A 27,014-nucleotide genomic window follows, 5' to 3' on the forward strand; every position below is an offset into this window, starting at 1 on the left:
ATTCTCACATTTTACGATTTTTCACAGTTAAATTGTCTAACGGACGTTTATCCGATTTTCCCTCCATTCCTGTTTTATTTTGGATCTGTTTGATTTATTTATTCAATAGATTTGCGTCAGTGTATCTCAATTGTAATTAATATTGATATGGTGTCCAGTTTATTTTCCTGTTTTCGATTTTGGAATTATATTTTTGGTTACATATTTCTTTCATTTAGTACCATACCAACAAGCAATATAACTATCTACTGAGACACGATTGTCATTGACTGGTTTTGTTTAAATGATAAGTTGATAAATATCACCTTAATTAATTAAAAGAATCCGTGAGTGACCGTGACAACCCCTTTACTAATATTAGAAAAAAATCCTACTTACTAAACAAAATACTACATAAAGTTTCCCCTACAAAAAACGAATAATTTTCGCAAAGTATCTTTCCGTGTTCGGCGCATCCCTAAAGCATTAGGCAGTATTATGGTGAATTAAGATTTATTAGCCAATAACTTATGGCGGTCAAACGTTGAGTTTACCTTCTGTTTTACACTTTTACTGTGGTTTTACACTTGTTTATGGAAATTATATGACTAGGTGCTATGTGGACTATTTTTGTATATTGTACAAGTCTTAATTTGTTCTTATAGGTATGAACATAGAACCATAGTATAAAGAAAATAGAACGATAGATACCTACGTCTTATGTGGGCAATTAAATATCATGTTCTTACGTCGGTAATTAAATATCAAATTGAATAAATTAATTTTCATCAAAACTCTTCCGTGTTCACAATAAAGACATGTTTCAGTTTCCAGTTTACCTAATAATTGTAATTGGTATCTGTAAGCAAGCTTTTACTATAGTGTAAAGTTCTCTTTATAGTTGCTTTTATACCACAGTACCTATTACCTATGAAATATTGTAATACTATGCCTTTACTGTACATACTTAAATATACGAAAGAAAAATAAATTCTACTGACACTTTTTAAACTCTATTACGATTTAATATCGTAGTTTTTGAGTTCCACATAAAAAAAATCTTTCTTCCTTGTAATATTTAAGTGTAGTTTAACAAGACAAAAGTATGAATAAAATATATTCCATTTATCGAATACTTTAGGGTTACCGACAGCAAACACACATCTGCCCTAACCCTCTTTTAAATCAGTTTAATCGCAAATGATGAAACAAAAATGATTGGATTATACAATTAATATCAATAGATAGACCAGCTGTTTGACGCACCCAGTTATCGATGGAAAGGTGTTTATCGATACTTTATGACTGTAATATTTCGATAGTTGATTTTATTACTTATTTTTTAGGATTTATTTCTGATCAGAATCGAATTAGAATTCTTATACCTAGTAGTAGTTTTAGAAATAACTTGATATGCTGTGCGGTTTTACCCGCATTGCTCTGCTCCTATTGTTCTTAGTAATATGATGGTTTTTAGCCTATTATAGCTTTCCTAGATAGGTAAATGCAGACTAGATTCTTAGTCCTGAATAGACTATCAAACATAGAAATAATTTTAAAAATCGGACCCGTGGTTCCTCAGATTAGCGCGTTCAAGCAAACAAACAAACAAACTCTTTAGCTTTATAATATTATTAGGTATAGATACAATTGTGATATACCTAGCAAATGGGATACAAAGGCATTTTGTTTTAAATATCAATACAATAATACTAAAAAACAACTCGAGCATTACCTACAACAAGCCTACAACTACCAAACTACAAAATAAAAACAAACATAAAAACCATAAACACTTTTCTCAATAAAAGATAATGTTGCCATCAAAAAAGCCCGCCAAAAGTTGCCATTGCAGGGATTTGCGCTTGATTTAGTCGGCCATTTGCAATAAATGATATTGAGGATCTGTGCTAATACCGCGGGGGTCCCGGTCGGTGTTGCTAGCTTAATTAGTTTGCTACACAAATTTTGGCTTTTCTTGCCTTTTATTTTTGTATGTGTGAACATTTTCTAATGGTATAACAACCTAATTAAATCTATACTAATATTATAAAGCTGAAGAGCTTTTTTGTTTGATCGCGCTAATCTCAGGTACCTACTGGTCCGATTTGAAAAAATCTTTCGGTGTTAGATAGCCCATTTATCGAGGAAGGGGATATATCATCACGCTAAGACTAACATGAGCGGAGCACTGTAAAACCGCAGGGCACAGCTAGTCTTTAATAAAATAGTAGGTACTAAATAATATATGTATAAAGGTAGGTAGGTAGCTTCGATATACACTATGCAATATATTTTTAAAAATGCTTAATAAGAATCATTTACATTAACACTTTTTTTAAACTATGATGATGATGATGCTAAATATGTAAGTAAAGTGAGATACCTAGGTACTATTTTTAAATGGTGGAATAATAAAAATTAAAATAACACCTCTTCATAAAAATCTAATGGCTGTCTTGCTGATTTAATATTTTAACTTCAGGTTCGTTAATAGGAATATAGAAATTATCCATACTAATATTATAAATGCGAAAATAACTCTGTCTGTCTGTCCGTTACTCAATCACGCCTAAACTACTGAACCAATTTGCATGAAATTTGGTATGGAGATATTTTGATACCCGAGAAAGGACATAGGCTACTTTTTATTGCGAAATATGTACCACGCGCGAATCCGGGGCAGACCGCTAGCAGTCTATAAATACAAAACTGAATACCTACATTTATACTTTATTATGGAGCAAGGCTTGAATCGACTGTTGTTTTATTGTAATGGTATACGAAAGTAATCTACGTCATATATAAAAATTCTCTACTACATATTTATATAATTTTACATAGGTACAAGAAAAAACCAAATTACTAAGCTATTTTAGAGATACACAACCTCCTTTCATATCCTAAAAATTTCCCTCGATTCGGCGTTAAAAAGTCAACAATAACAATATTAATATCACATTTCATTTAAACCGCATAACCAAAGCTTAGCAGCAAATCTGGTAATCCCTTAATAAACAGCCGCGTGTTTGCTCGGAGGGGACGCGACGCCCCACCGGCTCATCAATATTTGATGCGACTTAGCGCCTTTTGTTTATTTATTATTTACAATTAATTTTAGAATGGTGTTAACTTGTAATGCAAGTTTCATTTCTGTGCAATATTTTTATATCTCGTTTAATTCACAAGATATAACTGTGCTGTATCTCCGCCCGCGGCTTCGCCCGCGTTTTCAGACAAAAACCCGCATAGTTCCCGTTTCTGGGGGATTTCCGGGATAAAAAGTAGCTTATGTGGATTGTGGTCTACAGGATACCAAATTTCATTGTAATCGGTTCAGTAGTATTGACTTGAAAGAATAACAAACATTCATCTATCCATCCTCACAAGTTTTCGCATAATTATAGTATTCAAGTAGGATATTATTTAACCCGTAACCTAGTCTTCAAAACATCACACATCACACAACATTTACTAAACCCAATGCAAAACATTTGCTCAAACTATAAACTAATCAAAGCAATCTAGTCTCTACCTACATAAACATAGAAGCTATTATCCCAAAACAAGAAAGCTTCATTAAATATGTTTGTACAATCTAACCAATCAATGGATGATGTCCACTCAATTATACAGAGATACCAATGCATGTTATAGTTTCATGCTTCTAATAAAGGGAAATGGAAATAGTACATAAGTACACACATCAACAAAGTCTAGGGTTGTTTGGTATTGCATCAAATATCTCAAAATCTATGGAGAATTTTGTGATATTGTAAATGGAAGAATTATAGCTCATTTTAAGGTCTTTAATAAAAAATAAAGACATTCATGCTTTTTTTTTAATTTTCCTTAAAAATATTAATTTTTCTCACCAAGGTGGATACTTGGATGATAAGGATCTTCATTTCTTGTAAGAAAACTATAAATTTTGACTAAAATTAGCCATTTTTTTTCCAAAAATTTAATTATAAATAATCAGTGTTGTCAGCATTTACATTATTTTACCGACTATCTCAGTAATTTTTACTGAAAATACCGTAACACACACGTAAAGCGCACACTTTTTAAAAAGTTATCAAGTAACGTATTATCCAGGATATAGGTTTTGTTAATATCTACTATAAAAGTCGACACAAGGACCAGTGCTTCCATAGCTGCACGTAAACAAACTTACCCCAAATACGCGACAAAACAACAGACAAACAAAAACGTTTTCCATGTAACAAGGTGCATCCATTTGAACGGTGTGACGGGGACAAGAGAACCGAATTATATGTCCCTGGGGCTTGGGCCATGGGCCATGCAAGGGGCATGAATATTAATGCATTTTTGTGAATATAATGTAGCGGTATGGCGTGATTTTTAGAACTTTTAAGATGATAATGTGATACTTATGGCAAATGTCGCGGTTTCTGCTTGTTTCCTGCTTTAATCTATCAGCAGGGCCGGACCGTGAACTTGTGGGGCCCTGGGCTGAAACTACTCAGGGGCCTTTTTTTGGAAATTTTCATATTAGTTTCATACTTACTTTCGCAATTTTGTTATTTTAACATAATCAAATTTTATTTTAAATCGTTTCATTAGTTCAGTACTCTATCGCGGACAAACAAAGTGACACGTATTTTTTTATCTATACATAAAATAAATCTGTAGAAGGGTCAATTCTGTTTCTGTGTTTCTCAATGTTAGCCAGAAGGGCTTCTACATTTTAAGGTTCACCCTGGTAGCGACATGCACAAGGGCGTCCCCCCTTGACGGGGACCACGAACCTCGGCTTGAGCTGTCGCTTGAGTGGAGGAGGCCAGAAGGGCCCTAATCGGACGGTCGCTCACCCGGGTGTCAATTCTGTACTGGATCGATACCAAACCCAAATATGTGATTAAAAAAATTTTTGTCTGTCTGTCGGTATGTGAAGACATCACGTGAAAACTAACGGTTCGATTTCGATGAATCTTGGTATAATTGTACCTTATTATCCTGGGCGTAAAATAGGATACTTTTTATCCTGGAAAAATATGTAGAAAAAAAATCTTAATTTTTCAAGCTAGTACCTAATATAGAGATAATAAAAAGATAATAAAATAATGTTATTAATTTATTATAAATTAGTAAAAGAATCTGACAGATTATTTATGTGACAGTTATTTTATTTAAAATAATAATAATAATTAATGGTACGGGAGCTAGTAACGTTTTAAAAAAAGTCATTCTAGTATAGTTGGGATTTTGATATACTGTTTCTCTTGCTATTTCGGTTAGAGTCCGGGCTGTCTGGCTGGCGGTAGTGGTTGCGTTTATATGAGCGCATCTTATCTGCACAGGAAGATATACTTAACTTTAGTCATTTTTTAACGCGTAATTTTTAATCTTTTGCCTTTAGATAAATCCATCAGACATATTTTTTTTTATTGCAAGACGTTTTATTCGTTGTTAAATGGGTGCCATACGCAATTTTTTATTTAAAATAATTAAAATGTCATCGAAATAAGTGAAATTACATCGAAATGAGTCCGCTTAAAAGATAAACGTAACTAATAACTTTATTACTTATTATTATAGTATCATTTTATTAAATAATACTTATATTAAATAATTAGTAAACTAATATTTTTAATAGATAGTTTCATATTTATTACACTTTTGGGTATTAATATGAATTAGATGATACATAATATTTGGTTTTTATCAAATTTACATTTATCGTCCTATTTTTAGGTTCGTTGATAAAGGCACCATGGTAGATTGTTGCAAAAAAATTGTTAATAGTAAAATGAATATTATATATAGTATAAGTAACACAGTGATTACTTATTCTTTCGATGGTGGTAGCCATCATCATCATCATCATCATCACGCTAAGACCAACAGGATCGGAGCCACGTGGGTGAAATCGCGGGGCAGCTAATTATTATTATGTATATGTCGTGGCCATATCGTAGATTTGCTCACTTCATGAAATGATTGATCATTTCACGAAATGTCGCATTTCATGATGTGGCTTACATAGTTTGACCAAATCGTTGAATCGTCAACGTTTCACGATTTTGTCATCCACATTTTGCCAGATCGTATAAAATATAGGGAGTCCATAAAATATTAAAAGAATATTTAATAATATTATTTCGAATATTTTAAAAACTGGTTTATTGTCTTTCTAGCTAGTGCCGCGGCGGCAGCCGGCGAGTGCCAGAAGCGAATCGTTTTTGTAATAGGAAATAGTTAGGTTAGGTTAGACTTTGTTAAAACAACGCACGAGACGAGCGAGCAAAGCGAGCGTGCCGCGGCAGCGGCCGGTGAGTGCCAGAAGCGAATCGCTTTTTAGAAAAGAAGCAATTACAATAATATTCTGGGATATATAAATATAATTATAGGATTCTAGACGAATTTTTTTTTTGAAGTGAAACTTCTTTATCGGGGCTAGACAAAAATTTTTGTCTAAAACTAAAACGTTTTTGCGTTACGCGCCATCTTTTTTTTTATTTTACAACCTTTACAACTTGATCATCAGGAATTTATTACCTCTAATGTTAGAACAAAAATAAGTTACCGACTTTATGTAATGCACTATTTTTATGCCGACAATGTAAGTACACTATTGTTTCTTAGAAAACATTTTAGGAGTATACGATAATAAATCTATGACTCACGTAAACACGTGTTTGCTTGATTGGTGATTCTACTGTATAAACATATATTTTTTTTGTAAATTGATAAATTATTGAAGTGAAACTTTTTTATCGGGGTTGGAAAAAAAAATAGTGTAACATTTTTTCGTTACGCGTGACATTTTTCCGTTACGCGCCATCTTTTTCTTATCCCTATAGCGACGAGCGTTGTAGGTTAACTTTTGAACTGCGTAGCGCGGAGGCGTATATATTCAAATAGGTAGCGAGGAGCAAAGCGACGAGCATCTTAGTTTAACTTTTGAACTACCGCACGAGCCGAGCGAGCGAAGCGAGCGAGTTGCAGCAGCGGCCGGTGTAAATATTTAAATAGGTAGCGAGGAGCGAAGCGACGATCGTGTGACTAACGTATTTCTGTAATATTGTGTATAGTAAATAATTTTTTGAAAAATAAGGACATAAAGAGTACACGCACACATTTTTTTAATATAAGATATCCGCAGTTTCCATAGAACTGGAACCTCTTCGTCGTAAATTCTTTGCTATGACTTTCTTCATATTTTAATTAAACGAATTGTGAAGTTGTTAACTGCGAATAATGAAATTTTCGCCAGGGGCCGCCATCTCCACACATAAACACAGCGCTTGCAGCTATGCATGATCAAATAATTTTGATCATTTCGTGAAAAAAACCGCGCGTTTAGTTGCCTATATCGAGAAACGATTTCTTATCATTGATCTGCTCAAGCCACATCATGATGTGGCCAATAGACAATTAACCATTTCATGAAATGCAACCATTTCGTGTAATGATCAATCATTTCATGAAATGAGCAAATCTACTTTATGGCCACGACATATATTATATAAAATAACCAAATAGTTTCAATAAATATATAGAAAATAATTTCTATAAGTTGAAAATCAACATGCAAGCATCCTTTTACATGTTAGCAAAAGTTATTGAAGTAGGTATGCGATTTTCATCAATTTTTTTTTTTCGAAAACCGACATAACAGATTTTTTTTTCAAATTATCGCCTATTGTTTTTATCGGGGTATGGGGGCCCTTTTAACCTCGGGGCCCTGGGCTGCAGCCCATAAAGCCCATGGGTAGATCCGGCCCTGTCTATCAGTTAAAGATGGTTAAATTAATGTTTAACGGTCTTACTAATAAAATGTTACCCATTCGCTATGCAATGGATTAGTTATTGCAATAACCTGTCTTCTTTTTATGATTGACGTTTCATGTGAGCAAGAGCAGGACAAAGCTATAGTAGAAAATGATAGAAATTTATCCATTGTTTATTTTTTTATTAGTAAGGCCGTAAGTATATACTTAGGTACGGAAATATAGGTAAAAATGTGTTAAATAAGATGTTGGTAACTTTATCAGCAAGTTGTGATAAACGGCTCCTTATAAATGTTATATTATAATCTGGTAATATTAATAGTTTCAAATAGATAGAGATATAATATCTAATATATATTATAAAGGCGAAAGTTTGTAAGGATGTATGGATGTATGGATGTTTGTTACTCTTTCACGTAAAAACTACTGAACCGATTACAATGAAATTTAGCACACATATAGAGGGTAACTTGGATTAACACATAGGATAGTTTTTATCCCGGAAATCCCACGGGAACGGGAACTATGCGGGTTTTCCTTTGCAAACGCGGGCGAAGCCGCGGGCGGAAATCTAGTATAGAGATATAGATAGACATTAAGTGGAAATATTTTCAAATAAGTAGGTATATTATGTATATTCATTCACAGTGAACGGATTAACACATTTCAATAGGTTAGGTAGGTATGTAGAGATATTGAAAAATATGTAGTGTGTACATAAAACCTGCTTTATTTATAGATGAAATTACAATCATTAAAGTGGGATGACTTAAATCGATTGAATCACACGAATAAATTAATGCTTGGTTACTAAGTTATTGTCACGCAATAGGAAATGATCCTCCAAATATCCCTACCTACCTACAACCACATTGAAATTTTAGTAAGAAACTAATAATACCTCGTGTGTTCATAAGTTTTGAGACGAACTTTGTAGTTAAAAAATAAGATAAAAATATATCACTGGCTGATAATTATTTCTTTTTCCGATTTTGAATTTGGAATGTTTACTTTTAATTCCTTTGATTTTCAAATTCATTTCTTTCAATTTTCTCGTGATGGAGGGAACTAAAGAATTACGTGCGACCGTGATTTCGCTGTTTAAGGCGGGGAAAAAACCAATGGAGATTTTCCGTGAGTTGAAAATTTTTGGTGTGAGCCGTAACTTCGTGTATTACACTATCAAACGATACAAGGAGACTAATTCTTTGCAAGATCGTCAAAGAAGTGGCCGGCCACGCTCTGTGAGGACGCCTGCGAACATCAAAATCATCAGAGAGCGACTTCGCCGAAATCCATGTCGCACTCAGAAAAAACTCGCACTGCAGACTGATATTTCGCGCGTATCAATCAACAGAATACTGAAATATGATCTTAAGGTAAAGGCGTACAGCCGTAGGAAAATTCACTTTTTAAACGACCGCCTTCGTAAATTGCGACGCGAACGTTGTCCAATACTGCTTAGGAGACACGATGCGAGGAAGATACTCTTTACTGATGAGAAAATCTTTACTGTCGAAGAAAAGTTCAACCGACAAAACAATAAAGTGTATGCCAAAAGTAGCAAGGACGTCCCATCTTCAGCACGGAATGTCTTGCGTACTCATCACCCGGCTTGTGTGATGGTATGGTGGGGAGTTTCGTATGAAGGTGTCACTCCGCTGCATTTCTGCCAACAAGGTGTCAAGGTGAAAGCCAAGAATTATCAAAGTGATATTTTAGAAGCTGTTGTGAAACCCCTGTCTCATACTTTATTTCACCACAAGGATTGGGTTTTCCAGCAAGACTCAGCGCCATCTCATAAGGCAAAAACCACCCAAGCTTGGTTGAAGGAGAATGTGCCGGCCTTCATTGTGGCTAACGAATGGCCCTCCTCCAGCCCCGACCTCAACCCGCTGGATTATTCTTTATGGACTGAATTAGAGCTCAGGGCCTGCCGAAAGTCCCACCGAAACTTGGAGTCACTGAAGCGAGCTCTTGTCCGAGAGGCAAAGCGAATTCCATTGGAAAAGATTCGTGCCGCTATAGATGAGTGGCCAAATCGTCTGAGGGCCTGTATAAAAAATAAGGGTGGACATTTTGAGTGATAATGAAAGTTTATTGTTTGTTATTACTCACTTAATATGTATTATAAATTTTAGAATTATAAGTTAAATATTACAAAAGATATGCAACTTTTATTTCGTCTCAAAACTTATGAACACACGAGGTATTATATCAACGAATTATTTAAATAATTTAATAAACACGGCCGAAATATTCCGCCGCTCTCCGGCAAAATTAATTTAAACAGAGCAGGACAGATATACCTCTTTGTCTGTTTTAATTAAACTTTGTAACGGAAACTTTCATGTTATTTGCCTTTTCCTTTCCGCCATTGTTAATTCATTCATAATTATTCTTGCAACAGTTAATGCAAGACTGAGTTTATTAAATTTTCGGCACTGACGCATTTTTAATAGCGATGTTCTCGTTAATTTTTATTTGCTCGCTGCTCGTGCAAACGTTGTTCTGCCTTAGACTGCTCTATTGCCCCCTTTGTGTTATATTTTCAACACAAGAACCTTCCTAGAGCCTTGACAAAAACGCATAAAAACTTGCCGATTTGGTAGAGCCGTTTTCGAGTTCTTCTGCCTAGAGATAGTAGTCCCAGTTGCTTCATATAACATCGATTGTTCGAATAATAATTATCTCACTAAATTCAGTTTAGCAATTATCCAAAATATTAAAATTTATGAGTATAATATGTACTTACTTAGTAAAAACACATAGGTACTTCGGGTATACGTAGGTTAGCGTTTAGCTACTATTATGTATTCTGTGCGTAGGTATAAATATTAAATATCAATAACTGTGTGTCTAAATTATTATTATATAATATATTATTATGAATTATCATAACTTCCTAATTCCTATATATAGTTTCTAGTAACTTACTCAGAAGTCAGAGTTTATAAAGCCTAATCGACCGCAACGAGCACGGTGAATGGCATACAAAAATAGCAAATTTCATCAAAATCGGTCAACTTGCTAGCCGCCTTGAAATTATTATACGTTTCTGTAAAAACATTTCGATAGCGCGTTCTAAGTGACGCCTAGCGACATCTATCGAAACGCTTCGAAGTTAAACTGGCTTAGTTTCAGCAAAAGGATAATATATTATGTAATATTATCAACATTATAATTATTTGTAGGCAATTTATATTAGAGTTTTTTTATTAATAAATATTAAATAAATATTTAAAATGAATATTGTGTATAAATTTAATATTAAATTCATTTTTTTTAGAACAATGTTCGTTATCAATACGGAATTTTATATCGATATAGTACAGCTATTGTTGTCCAAAGATGATTTTGTCGATAAATAGGCTATATAATATGAAGTTTTTATCGATAATAATATAGAAATTTCTATAACACATACCTACGTTGAGTCCTTTACGCGTGCGCCCGTATATTGAGCGGGACATACTTACATACAATTTACTATAATATATTTGTTTCATTGTGTTTTAAACGACTTTTACATAAAGTGGATGAAATTTGATATTATTTGGAAATTTATGTTATTCAAAATATTTATTTGATTAGGTAGGTATGTACTAGTAAATAAGGTTAGTTTGATGTAATGTTTTGCTCTATATTTTGTTTCGTTGATATATAAAGATTTAAATTATTATAAAAATTAAGAGAATATTTTAATAAAATCGTTAATTATTGTTTTATATAGCAAATAGCAATATACTTGGTATAGGTAATATTTTAATTTTTAAATTTAATCATAGGTAATAAATAATAATTATTGCTCGAACTTCGTAGAAATTGTAAATAGATTTTATTCTGGAAATTCTGATAGAGTTTAAAAATAGACACAGCTATATTTTATTTATTAAGCAAAAGTGAAGTATGTAACTAACTAACTAGTACCTACCTTTACATTTTTACTCTAGCTCTTAGCGAATTGATGCACTTTTTCTAGTAGTTTCTGTTTTCTTTACTTAGTTAGATGAGATTTAATTGTGACAATTAATCTGATAAAAGTATGATAATAATGTCGTTAAATCTTTAGATTCGCAAACAGATTCTGCAAGACCTTTAACGTTTACCAAATAAATAAATAAATAAAACTAAAGCTATATCGTTGTGTCCCGAATCGGCGCCGTTACGACGTCGTGTCGTATCCGTAAGTGATATTATATATCGTCGACGTGCCGCGACTACTTAGTCGAACTTTCTAACGACTGCTACATGAGCATTGGAATCGTTTTATGTGTTCCTTATGTATAACAAGTACGTAATATTATTAAAATAACTAGCTGTCCCGGTAAACGTTGTTCCGTTTTACTCTTATCATATTAGGTACTAGCTTCCGCCCGCGACTCCGTCCGCGCGGATGTCGGTCTTCGCGTGGATGGTTTATTTCTCCATTTCGAGTAGGTACTGACAATAAAATCTTATAAATATCTATTGGACCCAATTCCCAAATACGGCTAGGCCTAATAATAATACGCAACGTGTGTTCGCGGTTCTACGGAACAACGTCTATGGATAAAACTGAAAAATTAAGATTAATTTTTTTCTACGTATTTTTCCAGGATAAAAAGTATCCTATTTTACGCCCAGGATAATAAGGTATAATCATACCAAGTTTCATCGAAATCGAACCGCTAGTTTTCACGTGATGCCTTCACATACAGACAGACAGACAGACAGACAGACAGACAGGCAGACAGACAAATTTTTTTTAAATCACATATTTGGGTTTGGTATCGATCCAGTAACACCCCCTACTATTTATTTTTTCAATATTTTCAATGTACAGAATTGACCCTTCTACAGATTTATTATATATGTATAGATATAGATATGGGTATGAATAAATGTTGACCGATTCTCATATCTACCGAATAGGGACACAAATTTCCATGAGAATCGATTGGCTGAATCTGAAATGACTGGCTGAATTTAGTATGGTATCTAATGTTACACGAGATTTTTTTTATAAATAAAAATAAAAATATATAGATACCTAGACTAGAGAATGGTAGAGCCGAGATAAATAAAAGAATAAAGATATTGCAATGGTAGGTAAAAAGCGTTTGTGTCTACACTCTACTGCAGTCTGCAGTCCACACATACTATATATCTTTGATGATGTACTATAATCTATTAAAAAATTAGGATTTGATGTTGATTGATTTTACGGGTAGCTATAATCGAATACCTATGTAATTATATCATTGGATATGATGCCTTTTTAAATTAAATAGCGGTTTCTAAATAGATTTTTTTCTATAACGAGTATTCGACGACGAAACATACGCACTTAAAAAAATGTTACATTGACTTTTAAATTCTTTATAAATTCACAAGTAAATCTGGTCTGGTAACAAGTAAAGCCACTGGCGGAAGGCTAGTTATATTTTGATAAATTAGTTTAATATCAACATTATAGTAATGCACCAAGTAGGTGAGGTGGCATCAGTGAACAGCTACCGTGTCCGTATGTTTGTTCACCTTGTTTACACGAAACGGCTCTAACTCTTAGCGGAAGAGATTGACTTTAAGTTATGAGAATTGAGATTATGATATATATTGTACCTATTCTGCAATTTTTTATGTAATCTTTTATTTTGTATTCCGAACGAATATTTTTGTATTTCAAACCTATCACAATAATATATCGTTTTCCACAATGATTTTCTTTACCCATTCTAACAGTTGTAATATGGTTAAATGAAGTTTAAAATAGAAATCGATTAATAGAGATTAGTCGATGTAGAGACAAATAATACTTATTTATTTGTACCACATTAATTATTATTGGACCGATTTCGAAATGGTGTTACTTAGGTACAATACCTACTTACCTAGTACCTAGGTCGAATTGAAGAAAAAATTCGTCTTGGATATAGTCTTCTTATATATAGGAAGGTTTTATGTTATAAACATCTGTGATTCATAGGAGTGGAGCAGGAATAATAAAAAGTTGAAAAACGGTAAAGATAATAATATTATTTTTTGAGATCTTCCGTTGCGCTGCCTAAATTCTTGTGTACTTCCTGAAATTGCATGTGAAACCGCGTAACACACCTAGTTAATAGTTACCAATTTAAATCACTACATAGTATAAAACAAAGTCACTTTCTCTGTCCCTATGTCCCTTCGTATGCTTAAATCTTTCAAACTACGCAACAGATTTTGATGCGTTTTTTTTAATAGATAGAGTGATTCAAGAGGAAGGTTTTAGTATATAATTTATTAGGTTTTAGTCAAAGCGGGCGAAGCCGCGGGCGGTAAGCTAGTACATAATACAACAAAAAACCGCTACCTCCCATCACCCATGTCCCGCGTCACGCGGCGCCGCGCACGACCGGCCGCGGCGCGCGCTAACGCGACGGTCACGCCTCGACAACACTCGCAAACACCGTGATAGTTACACTCCTTCACGTGTTTCACATGGTTTCTAGGTTTCCATGTCTAACCGACTTTATAAAAATATGGTACTTACTTGGCTATCGTATTTCTTTTTAGATTTTAACGTCTAATATGAAATGAAAAAACTACCTACTTCGTAATGTTGGTCATAAGCAGTTAGCATATATTGCGTATCTAAGTAATTTGTAAGATATATTATTATATATACCTCACAAATTATATTTATATAATAATTTGTGAGGTATGAAAAGTAACCAATTATATATTCAAATCCAAATATAATATTCCCTTTCTAGCGTATATTAACTATCTCAGACACAAAAATCATAATTATAGCATAAAATTTATCAAAAAAAGACAAACTAACAAACACTGTTTATACTGCGTTTTTTCTCTAAAAATGCAGTAGGTAGGTACCAAAATCCCATATAAACGTTGGATATTAGTCGACGATTTGGTGTGACGTAGACAAATAGTGCTGTATCGAAGGATCGTATGTCATCTTATTGATTCCTACTCCCGAGGGAGGGGAGGGAAATAACCTATACTATTTGTTGACCAGTGGTTAAATTGTGGGTTAAATAATATAAATGTAGTGGTATTAGGTGTACCTATATCTAACTTTATCGTGGTGACGGTAATTTTCAAGGAAAAGCTTGAAAAATAGACGAAAGTTTAAAAGGAACAGTGGCAAAATTCTGGAAATAATTTTAATAGTTCAATTTAGTAATCGACACAAGAGTACAATTCCATAGGTATACGTATAATATTAGATACATATGATACCTATGTACTATGTATAACTACATAAGTAAATAGATTTTCAAGTTATTATTTCTGACTCTACCTTAAGTTTTATTTTCCTTTGTTCTGTATTCCGTGGTAGGTACTACATTAGATCTGTACAAATTACTTACCTATGTCATTAATCATTATCACTTTAATTTCGAAATATTATTTTCTTTCGTTTATTTTATTCCCCACACAAAAACTACAAAAAAAACACATTAATTTTTTTCCTAAAGCATGAAAAGTGTGAAAATCGAGAAAAAGCAGTGTTTTTAAACGACTATTTACATTTTAAGCGCAACCACCTAACGTAATAAATAATTTAGCGCGACAGCCTCCAAATGAGAGCCGCCATCTTGTTCTATCCGTCCCTCTCGCACCCACAGCACCTTGTATCTGACAGCCGGAAAATTAATAGCTCCGTCTCGCTCACACATGATATAACTTCATATGGATTAAATTTCGATTAAACGACGCTCTCGACTTTTTATTATGCGTTGGAAAACATTTTATATGTCAATAAATTGGGATATAATTTGATTCATGATAAATATAAAATTTCGAACGTTTCTTTGTAATAAGTCGGTCGTTGCAGAAATCGAAATGGATGTAATTTTTATGGATGGATAATTAAGATTTTTGTGTAGAATATAGATAATAGTAATATAAGTAGATTTATTAATCTGATGAGTGAAATAGAGAGCCAATATACCTACCTACCTAGTCGTTATTCTCAATTCCAAAGCGCTCGAAAATAAGCCTATAATTTTAATGATATAATTTTTGTTATAGGTAGTTTCAAACTTCCTGCATTTTTCCTTTACTTTAAACTGACTCATAAAACAATCAATAAATCACGCACAGATTTAACAAATGACTTGCGATTTGCGAGAGCTTCTGAGGTTTATCCCGCTTTCGCAGGGGACTTGATTAATGCCCCATGCCCCTTGCCCCATGATGGGGTATAACACTGCAGGTATTAACGGACAATCGTATATTTGCTTGTCCACTTTTATTAGCGGCTGACCATCTGTTGTGTTCGTAATTGCGTTTTAAGGAACATTAAAATGATAAATTAATGTACCTGTAGGTAATAGGTAGCTAAATATAATTTGTATTGTGTGGAAATGGCAAATTTTTTATTCATCAGTTTTTTTGTAGTATTGTTTTATTTACTTACTAAAACAAATTGGATTTATTACCAAAACTAGATTCATGCGATAGATATAGGTACACAAATAATGTCGAGTTACCTATAAGCTGAAAAAAACTACGTTTATATTGACATACCTAGAGCTAACAATTAACATAGAGCGAATAAACTAACATCAATATAAAAATATTCTTATTGGACATTAAATAATAAATTATTATCAACTATGTTAATGTAGGTATTTACGTAGACAGTAGGTATCATCTCGTATCGTTCTTACACAATACTTAGGTACATGATGGTTTTTCATTCTTTAACGAATAATGTTATAATGAAAACAATTTTCTCGTATATTCTGATCTTTCCACACATGTCGTCGATTTGCGGAACCATTTCTGTATATAGGTAGATATTATAAAATAGTAGATATTAGGTAATGTACAATAACAACATTTCCCGTCTCCCCCCAGGTCTGGTTCCAGAACCGTCGGGCCAAGTGGAAGAAGAGAAAGAAGAGCACCAACGTGTTCCGATCCCCCGGCGCGCTGCTCCCCTCCCACGGGCTACCTCCCTTTGGGGGAGACGTGTGTAGTCCCGGCGTGTTTGACAGACCTTGGTCTATGCCGGCTGGTGAGTATTGTTTTTATTTATATCAGTTTCTGAAGGCGTATGTGTATTTGTATTGTGTCTTTATTTGTATCTGTATTCGGATTTGAATTAATTTAAATTTTAATATTGAATTTGTATTTGTCACTGTAGCTTTAACGTTTATTCAATCGACAAAGCTTTCAGAAGCGCTATTGAATCGACAGAACACATAATTTCATATTAACCATACCAGTACGGATAGTAGTTCCTGTAGAGATCAGTCGGCTAGAAACTTCGTAGTTGCTCTTGATAAATTATATAAAATTTAGGTAGGTACAACATTTAGGTAAAAAGAAAGATTATTTAAACATTTATTTATTTGTAGATAATATGTACTTAGATATTTATATTTTCATTTACATTCTCATTTGCATCTGAGTCTATATCTGCGTCTATATCATAATCTGCACTTGTATCTATATCTCTACTATAAGTATTTATAAACTATGTGTCATAGGTCTAGGACAGCTGTCACAAGGCGGCGTTTCCATGGGTGGGTTCGGTTCCCAGCTGCCGCTCGGAGCAGACCTCAACCCCGCGCTGCCGATCAGCTCCACCGCCTCGCAGTCCTATCAGACGCACTATCCGCTCAACTCGCTTGGTGAGATAACAGACTAGTTATGCACCAGACCACTAAAACATCAGACTAGTAGATCAGACTATCAGACGATCAAAGTTACAGACCATAAGATTTGTGTAAAAAAAATGTAAATAAAAATGCAGTGTAGTTGCGCAATTTTTTTTCGAAGATGTAACCAAAGCAAATCTCGTTAAAAATTCATCACAATAATTTTATTAGCATAGCAGTAGATTGGAAACTAATGCTAAATTATTTATTTAACAGTCACGCAAAATTTTCTATATAGGTATACAAAATAATTTTCTTCCCATAACTGTGAAATTAATATAAACTATATTGCGCTACATTTTAATTTGCGCTATCCTACGACCTTCATACATTTCCTTTCTTACCAGGTTGCCTGGTAGAGATTGCTGTTCAGCAATATGGCCGTCTTTTGTACAAATGATGCCTTTTTGTGATACTGTTCTTTTTTTTCTGCTTTGTCCATTCATGTTTGTACAATGAAGTGTAATAAATAAATAAATATGTAACAGGCGACACGATGATGTCGTACTGCAACAATATGGGTGGGCAAGGCGCGTTGGAGGGCTCGCCCACACCGCCGCAGCACTGCGCAGCCTCGCCCGCCGCCTCCGGTCAGTGAGACACACACTGCATTATACATACAAGTTACAACACGCAACATGCAACATGCATACTACATGCAACACACGAAACGCAATGCGCATGGCACTAAACAAAATATACAACATACCATACACAACACGAAACATGCAACACTCCACACACAACACTAAACATATAACACTTCACACACAACACGAAACATGCAACACTCCACACACAACACTAAACATATAACACTTCACACACAACACGAAACATGCAACACTCCACACACAACACTAAACATATAACACTTCACACACAACACGAAACATGCAACACTCCACACACAACACTAAACATATAACACTTCACACACAACACGAAACATGCAACACTCCACACACAACACTAAACATATAACACTTCACACACAACACGAAACATGCAACACTCCACACACAACACTAAACATATAACACTTCACACACAACACGAAACATGCAACACTCCACACACAACACTAAACAAATAACACTTAACACACAACACGAAACATGCAACACTCCACACACAACACTAAACATATAACACTTCACACACAACACGAAACATGTAACACTCCACACACAACACTAAACATGTAACACTTCACACACAACACGAAACATGCAACGCTCCACACACATCACTAAACATATAACACTTCACACACAACATGAAACATGCAACATTCCATACACGAAACAAAGTATGCAATAGGCAACATACAACGTATAATACGAAACAAACGAGCAATACATAGCATCTAACACTGTCGAACACAAAACGAACAACGATGCAACACTACATACAGCACGAAACGTACAACGTGTAACATGCAAAATACGACATGCAACACGTAACATAATATTACTTATAATTTTTTATCAATTTTATGTAGTATAGGCATGTGAGACAGAAACGCTACTAATTAGATTTTAGAATATTAATTTTGGCAACTTTAGAAGCTTTTCGGCTAAAATACAACTTTAGAATTTCAATTAGACTTACTACTAAATCGTTACATAGTTTTACTATTTAGGATGCTTTTCCATCAGTAATGAAGATATGTTTGTAAATAAACAATAGTATCGCTTCAAACTTTAAACTAAATGAAGCGATACCGGTTGGCTTGGTTGGTAAAGCCTGCCTTCCAAGCCAGAGGTTGTGGGTTCGATTTCCACCCGGGTTAAATATTTGTGTGATGAACATAGATGTTTGCTCTGTGTCTCGATTTTAATTATCTATATAATTATTTATTTAAAATTATATGTTATGTACGTTTATCAGCCATCTAGTTTCCATAACACAAGCGAGAGCTTATGTGAGAATTGTCTTGAAATACTCGCACATTATAAGTGGAAGAGCAGCCTTATGTACCACCAATTCTACACATATTGCCTTTGATATGAATATTAGCTATATGTTTATTACTAATGATAATTATTGCTTCACACTACAGAAGTTATTGTACTTTTATCCTTTACTCGACGGTTGCCTGGAAGAATCGGCTCATAGTCATAAGGCCGCCTATTGTATATATTTTACTAGCTGCTCCGCGCGGTTTCACCCCCGTGGCTCCACTCCTGTCGGTTGCAGTGTGATGATATATAGCCTATAATCTTCCTCGATAAATGGGCTATCTAACACCGAAAGAATTTTTCAAATCGGACCAGTAGTTCCCGAGATTAACGCGTTCAAACAAACAAATAAACAAACTCTTCAGCTTTACAATAATATAGTAGATATAGATTTCGTTTTCATCTTTGTATTTCCTTACTGTGTATACAATGAAGAATAAACAAATAGCTAATTACATGAACCCCCAGGCGGCGGCGGGGAGGGCGAGGAGGAGGTGTGGCGCGGGCACAGCATCGCGGCGCTGCGCCGGCGCGCCTCCGAGCTGTCCGCCGCCATACCGCCCTACCTGCAGCTCAACTACGACGCGCACAGCCCCGTGTACTAGCCGCCATACCGCCCTACCTGCAGCTCAACTACGACGCGCACAGCCCCGTGTACTAGCCGCCATACCGCCCTACCTGCAGCTCAACTACGACGCGCACAGCCCCGTGTACTAGCCGCCATACCGCCCTACCTGCAGCTCAACTACGACGCGCACAGCCCCGTGTACTAGCCGCCATACCGCCCTACCTGCAGCTCAACTACGACGCGCACAGCCCCGTGTACTAGCCGCCATACCGCCCTACCTGCAGCTCAACTACGACGCGCACAGCCCCGTGTACTAGCCGCCATACCGCCCTACCTGCAGCTCAACTACGACGCGCACAGCCCCGTGTACTAGCCGCCATACCGCCCTACCTGCAGCTCAACTACGACGCGCACAGCCCCGTGTACTAGCCGCCATACCGCCCTACCTGCAGCTCAACTACGACGCGCACAGCCCCGTGTACTAGCCGCCATACCGCCCTACCTGCAGCTCAACTACGACGCGCACAGCCCCGTGTACTAGCCGCCATACCGCCCTACCTGCAGCTCAACTACGACGCGCACAGCCCCGTGTACTAGCCGCCATACCGCCCTACCTGCAGCTCAACTACGACGCGCACAGCCCCGTGTACTAGCCGCCATACCGCCCTACCTGCAGCTCAACTACGACGCGCACAGCCCCGTGTACTAGCCGCCATACCGCCCTACCTGCAGCTCAACTACGACGCGCACAGCCCCGTGTACTAGCCGCCATACCGCCCTACCTGCAGCTCAACTACGACGCGCACAGCCCCGTGTACTAGCCGCCATACCGCCCTACCTGCAGCTCAACTACGACGCGCACAGCCCCGTGTACTAGCCGCCATACCGCCCTACCTGCAGCTCAACTACGACGCGCACAGCCCCGTGTACTAGCCGCCATACCGCCCTACCTGCAGCTCAACTACGACGCGCACAGCCCCGTGTACTAGCCGCCATACCGCCCTACCTGCAGCTCAACTATGATGCGCACAGCCCTGTGTACTAGCAATGTAGCTTAATGCAAGCTGCTACTTTTATTGAACTAGTTACTTTTTGACGTGACAACGTCTTATAATTCGATAAAGCCGACTGCACGCACGAAAAAACATGACTCATGCGGCGTTACCTCTCTCTGACTCATCTGAGGCGTTCCATGTAAGGCTTGAAGTGCGAGCGAGAGCGCGGAACGAGCGACAAAGAAGCACAATCGGACGTTGTCACGTTCAACTATCGTCAGTAAACCGACTTTACAGACAACCAATTTTTTTTAATTAGCCAGATTATAGGTATAAACTGGCTAACTAACCAGTTTCACTAACTGCAGCTAAAGCAGAAACAACGTCAGCGACACCAGAGCTGCAACTCTTCTAAAACGCGCATAGTCCTGTGTTCTAGCTGCAGCTTGACGAGCTGAATAAAACTAGCTAGCTCAACTAGGAGTTACAACATAAGCGGAATCAACACTAGCAGGCGAGCTGCAACTGCAGCTAGACGAGCTGCAACTTGAACATCATTAATTCAAATACGATACGCACAGACCTGTGTACTAACTGTAGCTTAACTGGCTAAAAACTAACTAGCTTAACTACGAACTACAACGTAAGCAGGAAAGCCTGCAACACCAGAACTGCAGCCGTGTACTATCCTAAATGTAGCTACGAGCTGCAACTAACTACGAGCTGTATCTTGACCACCTTTAGCTCAACTACAAGCTGCAGCTAAAATACGAGCAAAACTAGCTACAAAAAAGCAATAGTGTACACACAGCAGAATGTCACTAAAAAAAAGCGTGTCGTGCAAACTTCCTACACTCGAATCGTATTACAACCCTTATATCGCGATGGGGTAAAAATAGCAGCTTTCAGAACATTCTAGCTAATTGATGATTGTATTCAATTAGAACAAGTATAATAATGCTTCGAAATTTTCACAGAGCGAAACTAAGACAGTAACGCGAACCCTTGTATAATTTAAAATCGCATAACAACTGAAAACTCAAATAATGATGATGAAAAAATAAAAAATAAACGACGTTTCCAGACTATTCGAGATAAAGATATTGAAAGATATTGAACAACACTCTTTTAGATTTTACCGCCAAATCATGTGGTAGTTCGGCTGCGTTGGACTATTTGTGCGGAAAAGATAAATTATAATAAAAGATTTGGATTTTTATATGCTTTGTATAACGCTTCGATTAGAGCAATGAAAAATATTATTCGAAGAAGTTTGAGTTTCTTATCCGATATTTTGCATTTTCCTATGCAAGTAGAAATTCTTGGAAACGTTTTATACGGAAACATAGGCGAGAGACTGATGGTTTTAAATCTCAATCAAAATAGTTCAGTAGTTTAGACATGTGGACGAACAAACAAAAAAGCGAGTTACGTGTAAGTTAAGTGTTTTAAAGACGATATAATTGTCGGCACGCATGTGTGTCCCTTCGTACCTACGGAAAGGATTGCCAAAACACCATTGGTTGAGTGTTATTAATATAAACAAATTGTGAGCTATAATAATACATGTATACGCATTCGTACAATAACATAGATGTAGTTATTTTAAGATATTTATTAAGATAATTTGGCGGTTGTTGTTGCGCCTGATCGTCTATACATAATATATTATCTTGTATATTTTTCCTTAATTTACAGTTACGCATACAAATAGACATAAGCAACATTTAAAGAAAGTTGGTTAACGCTTAAGTTATAGGTATGTAATTATACACTAACCTATATTTAGCAAAAAAATTAAATTATTCGGTTTTTTTTAATACAAGATAGTCGTATTATGTATAGATATAAACGTAGTATTAAATAACGCATTCCAAGGTAGCATTACTGTAATCGTTCCTTCACAATCGGATGTATAGACAGACAAACAAATGAAAAACTCTATTAAAACTATCTATAAAATTGTATATTTCCTTAAACGTTGTTTGGAAGAAATCGCATTTTTGTAATAAATCCTGTCTTCATTTTAATCTATTCATCCGATTGTAGAATATTTTGAAACAATTATCTGTAATAGATTAATTGAAAATAATTGTGAAAACTCAATTTTATAGTTCAATAAATGTTCATTAACTTACTAATTCACATTATTTTGTCGTCAGTTAAACCATATATTGTATACTGTATAGGTATTGAAATCAATTAATAAAAATGTGGTCTGTCTACAAATTATAAGCTCTATATAAATGTCACAGAGTAATTAACAACAGATTCAAACAAACGTGGATAAAGTCAAGTAATGTTTATATATCTGTGGGATAAAGGCTACAATTTTAGTATTTTTTCTATTTGCTGTTTGCAGAGTTAATTGTCTTTAGACTGTCAGTAATATAATAAAAAATGTATTAGAATTTTACTATGTAAAAAAGCATAAATCTGATTATCCACATTTTTTTTTATTGCCATGTACAAGGTTTTATAAAAATTGAACTTACCTTACTCTTTAGCTTATTTTTAATATTTTTTTTTATAAATGTTACTATATTTATTAATGTTATTATTTCTATCAATTTATTTTTATTTTCTTGTATAAATTACACACACATTAAAACATCAATATTTTATACATAATTATGTATACAAATAATATTATTTACTTTTTTATGTTAAATGTAAAGTTATTTTTTACTAATTAAGTAATATATGTATAATAAGTTTGTATATTGGAATACCAGCCACATTGGTTTTGATTTAGTAAAGTGGTTGAAAGTTCCTATTTTTTATTTTTAGATTTTGATGAGATTATTTTGAAAAATAGATCCATTGTTTAATGTTAAATTTATAGCAATATTAATTGTATTATTTTAAGTTATTATTATCAATTATGTTCCAAAATCGACACAAATTAATTTTTTACAACAGTTGACTGCTCTTTATAATTTTAATTGTTTTTTTGCCAAGTCAGAAAGCAATTGCAAAGAACAGCTCTTTTCATTAAAGGGGTGACAGACGTACGAGTAAGTACGCGAACTTGTGGCTCGACGACCTTTTTCGCTCGTGTGTCACCCCAAGTACGCGTACTTAAAAACCGTCGAGTAAGTTCGTTGACGATCCAACATGTTTGAAATTTTACTCGAATCCCGCCTTGGCTCGCACGTCTGTCACCGCCGCGAGCCGAGTAAGTACGCGAACTTTAAAACCGCGACTTTAAAGTTCGTACGTCTATCAGCCCTTTTAGAGTAAATGAGATAAAACTATACAATCTTCAAGATGTAAGAATGAGACAGCATGATGTTTTTACATTCATTTCTTTTTTGGCATTAATTCATTAATTTTCAAAAAATAATATAAATCGTGCCAATATAGATAAGCAATAGACATACCCTCATTTTTGGAATCGGTAAATCTTGCAAATGTGTTGAAAATGCGAATGTGTGTGTAAAGTCATCGTAGTATACGTATAATTAAGTATATATTATACAATAGACAATGTTCATTAATAAATTGTGTTTTATTTTACATCCCTCCTAGTAAAAAATAATATAATAAACGAAAATGTTTGTTAAAATTTCACATAAACAGCTGAACCGATCTGTATGAAATTTTGTAAAGTGATAGATTTGTATACCTAATGTCATTTGCCTTATCAGTTATTACCCTGTTTACACGTGAGTGAAGTTTCGGGCTTTGTCAAGTTAATACCTATAAGGTAGTAGTTCTATACGTAGTATATTATTATTAGTCTGTGGTAGTAGGTACCTACTAATACATTTAGAAAAAGAAAGCTCCAATCGGCTTGTTTCATTTCTTTCTAATAATTAGGAAGTTTTAGGTATACCTAGTATTAACGACTAAGATTGTCACTTGAACTTATACAGTATAATATTATCTTCTTAGAGAGATCTCAAAGATACTGCATAGCTGTTTTAACATAAATCTTAAATTCTTGCACTCTTTTTATATGCCACTGTTTGTCGCGGTGAAACATCTCACGATATTCTTTTGACAACGCGAGTAAGGCTGCGGGTAAGTAATTCCTATAGACACCCAAAGTCAAAACTTTTTATAGTTTCAAAATAATTATTTGGTTTATTGACGCAGTGTTCGCCTATATGCATATATCTAGACGTGAAAACTAGGTCTAAATCTAATTATTCATGTTGTTTGGTTTATTGGGTATCATCTCGATTAGCTTCATGATATAAATTGAAAAATATCAAATAACTACGTATCCAGTAATGCACGATCAAAATTTTTGAGTTCTCTGTATTAATCACTTATGGCACAGACTAATAATAGATAAGAAAGGTCTACGGTCTACCGTACTAGGTACGTATAGTACAACTTATGGTAAAAAACACAGAACTATATCGAGATAGAAGGAAATAGTTCGTCGATTTATATGAGAACCGACCGTGTAACATTTTGCGTAGGTATTTTGACGTCACGCGAGTCTTTTAGTGATGTTCACAACGTCAAAATAATTAAATAGAAACTAAGTAGGTAGGCATTTAAAACATTTTATGGAATCGAATTGGGAATCGATTTTGACAGAAGATCTCTGAATAATTTAAGAATTGTTACTAGCGTCGCCATCTAGCGGCAGAATGTAATACTTTTTTTTAGTTTGTATTAGTTTTATAACTCAACAATAGATGGCGGTAAATTAAAATGTGTCACAACATATATTGAAATTTTAAGGGCATTTTCACAAAAATGTATACCCCCTGATTTTCACCTGTCCCTCGAATTCATTAAATTCTATATAACGAAGTAGTTGCCAGAATTATTTATATATGTTATCAAAGTGAAGAAACATATACAATATTTTGTTTTTTTAACAAAAACTATGACATAATCTAAAATAAAGTTAAGTTTATTATAAATAACCATTGAAAAATGGGTAATTTTACGCTGTCCCCTGCTTACTCTTACGCGTTTATTACATTATTTCTCAACTTTTTTGTAAGAAAGGTACCATCTTTTAAGGTTTTATTTGGTCCAGGATAATCAGTTACTGTGATAATAGTTAAAATATAATAACCTTATATAACAAAAATAAAATATAAAAAAATAAAAAAGAAAATCAAAAAAATTGTCCTTCCCGGAACGTTCAGTTTTGTCACCGATTTTCTAAAAAAGAAATTACTTTGGTTCAAATAGTTTTGCATTACTGTCAACACCATAGCTACTGCTATGCAAATTATCAGGTTAGAAGCCTTCAGGGTCAAAAAACTGCTTAGAAGGAGTGCACGCGTGTTTGCAAGCAGCAGGGACCAAATTCTTCATTCAGGTATGTGACCATATTTTGGCTTATTTCTATTTATTTATCTTGTAGTATTTAGTTAATTTTGTTTTAAATGTTTTTATATGTAAGTTGATCAAAAGTTTTGATGAATATAAGTGTCGTGGTTATATTTTAAACCGTTTTTATTACGAGAGGATTATCAAATGTGACTTCCGCTGTGTGACTATTTGAGCGGTCACATATACGCTGAACGAAAAGTCACAACATGCCTGAACACATAAAGCAATGTTTACATGGCGATTTTCTTGAGCTATAAAAATATTTTTCTAAGACATTTTTGACTGAGTACGAAACTACGGAAAAAAGTAGATTTCAAAAATAAAAATTATTTCCCCATACAAATCGCAACAGCTGATTGATCATTTTGCATGAGGAAGTAAAATTTTTTAGAGGAAAAAAAAAGAAGCTATATGCAGAAAAAGAAACAAAATAAGCCAGCAGAACTAAGAATCTAGACAATGTGCCTTGTTTATTATTATTATTATGCCTAAACTACGAAAGATAATAATGAAACAAAAATCTTAAATTTTTTCAAGACATTTTTCATTAGTTTTTTTTTTATATTTACAGATTAACCTTCGTGTTTGCAGCGTCCACTGAAACAAGATTTTTTTATCCATTATGGCGATTGAGATTATTTAAGGTTAATAATAAACGAATCACGAAGACTGATTCTCGACTGATTAATTTGATTAGTGCCAATATAAAACATAAAAAATACTTCTATTCTTGAATTTTGATAGTAATTTAATCTTTAGATAAATAATAATAATGTGATGGCTTA

General features: G+C 34.7%; 2 protein-coding genes across 3 annotated transcripts in view; both read left to right on the plus strand.

Annotated features, from left to right (window-relative positions):
* LOC123703252 (homeobox protein orthopedia-like) overlaps positions 1 to 20,941 on the plus strand; it is a 34,198-nt gene extending 13,257 nt beyond the window's left edge. For both annotated transcript variants that reach the window (XM_045651196.1, XM_045651197.1), the window contains exons 5-8: positions 16,590 to 16,749; positions 17,225 to 17,368; positions 17,884 to 17,985; positions 19,828 to 20,941. In XM_045651196.1, the coding sequence (XP_045507152.1) occupies positions 16,590 to 16,749; positions 17,225 to 17,368; positions 17,884 to 17,985; positions 19,828 to 19,964 (543 nt within the window). In that variant the 3' untranslated portion in view covers positions 19,965 to 20,941. The remainder of the gene's footprint in view (positions 1 to 16,589; positions 16,750 to 17,224; positions 17,369 to 17,883; positions 17,986 to 19,827) is intronic.
* On the plus strand, positions 8,739 to 9,823 carry LOC123703251 (histone-lysine N-methyltransferase SETMAR-like). The gene has a single exon (XM_045651195.1). It carries the CDS (start codon positions 8,795 to 8,797, stop codon positions 9,821 to 9,823), a length of 1,029 nt encoding a protein of 342 aa, XP_045507151.1. The 5' UTR covers positions 8,739 to 8,794.
* Positions 20,942 to 27,014: the final 6,073 nt, after the last annotated feature.

Source organism: Colias croceus, chromosome 25 (genome assembly GCF_905220415.1).
Source record: "Colias croceus chromosome 25, ilColCroc2.1".
Lineage (NCBI taxonomy): Eukaryota > Metazoa > Arthropoda > Insecta > Lepidoptera > Pieridae > Colias > Colias croceus.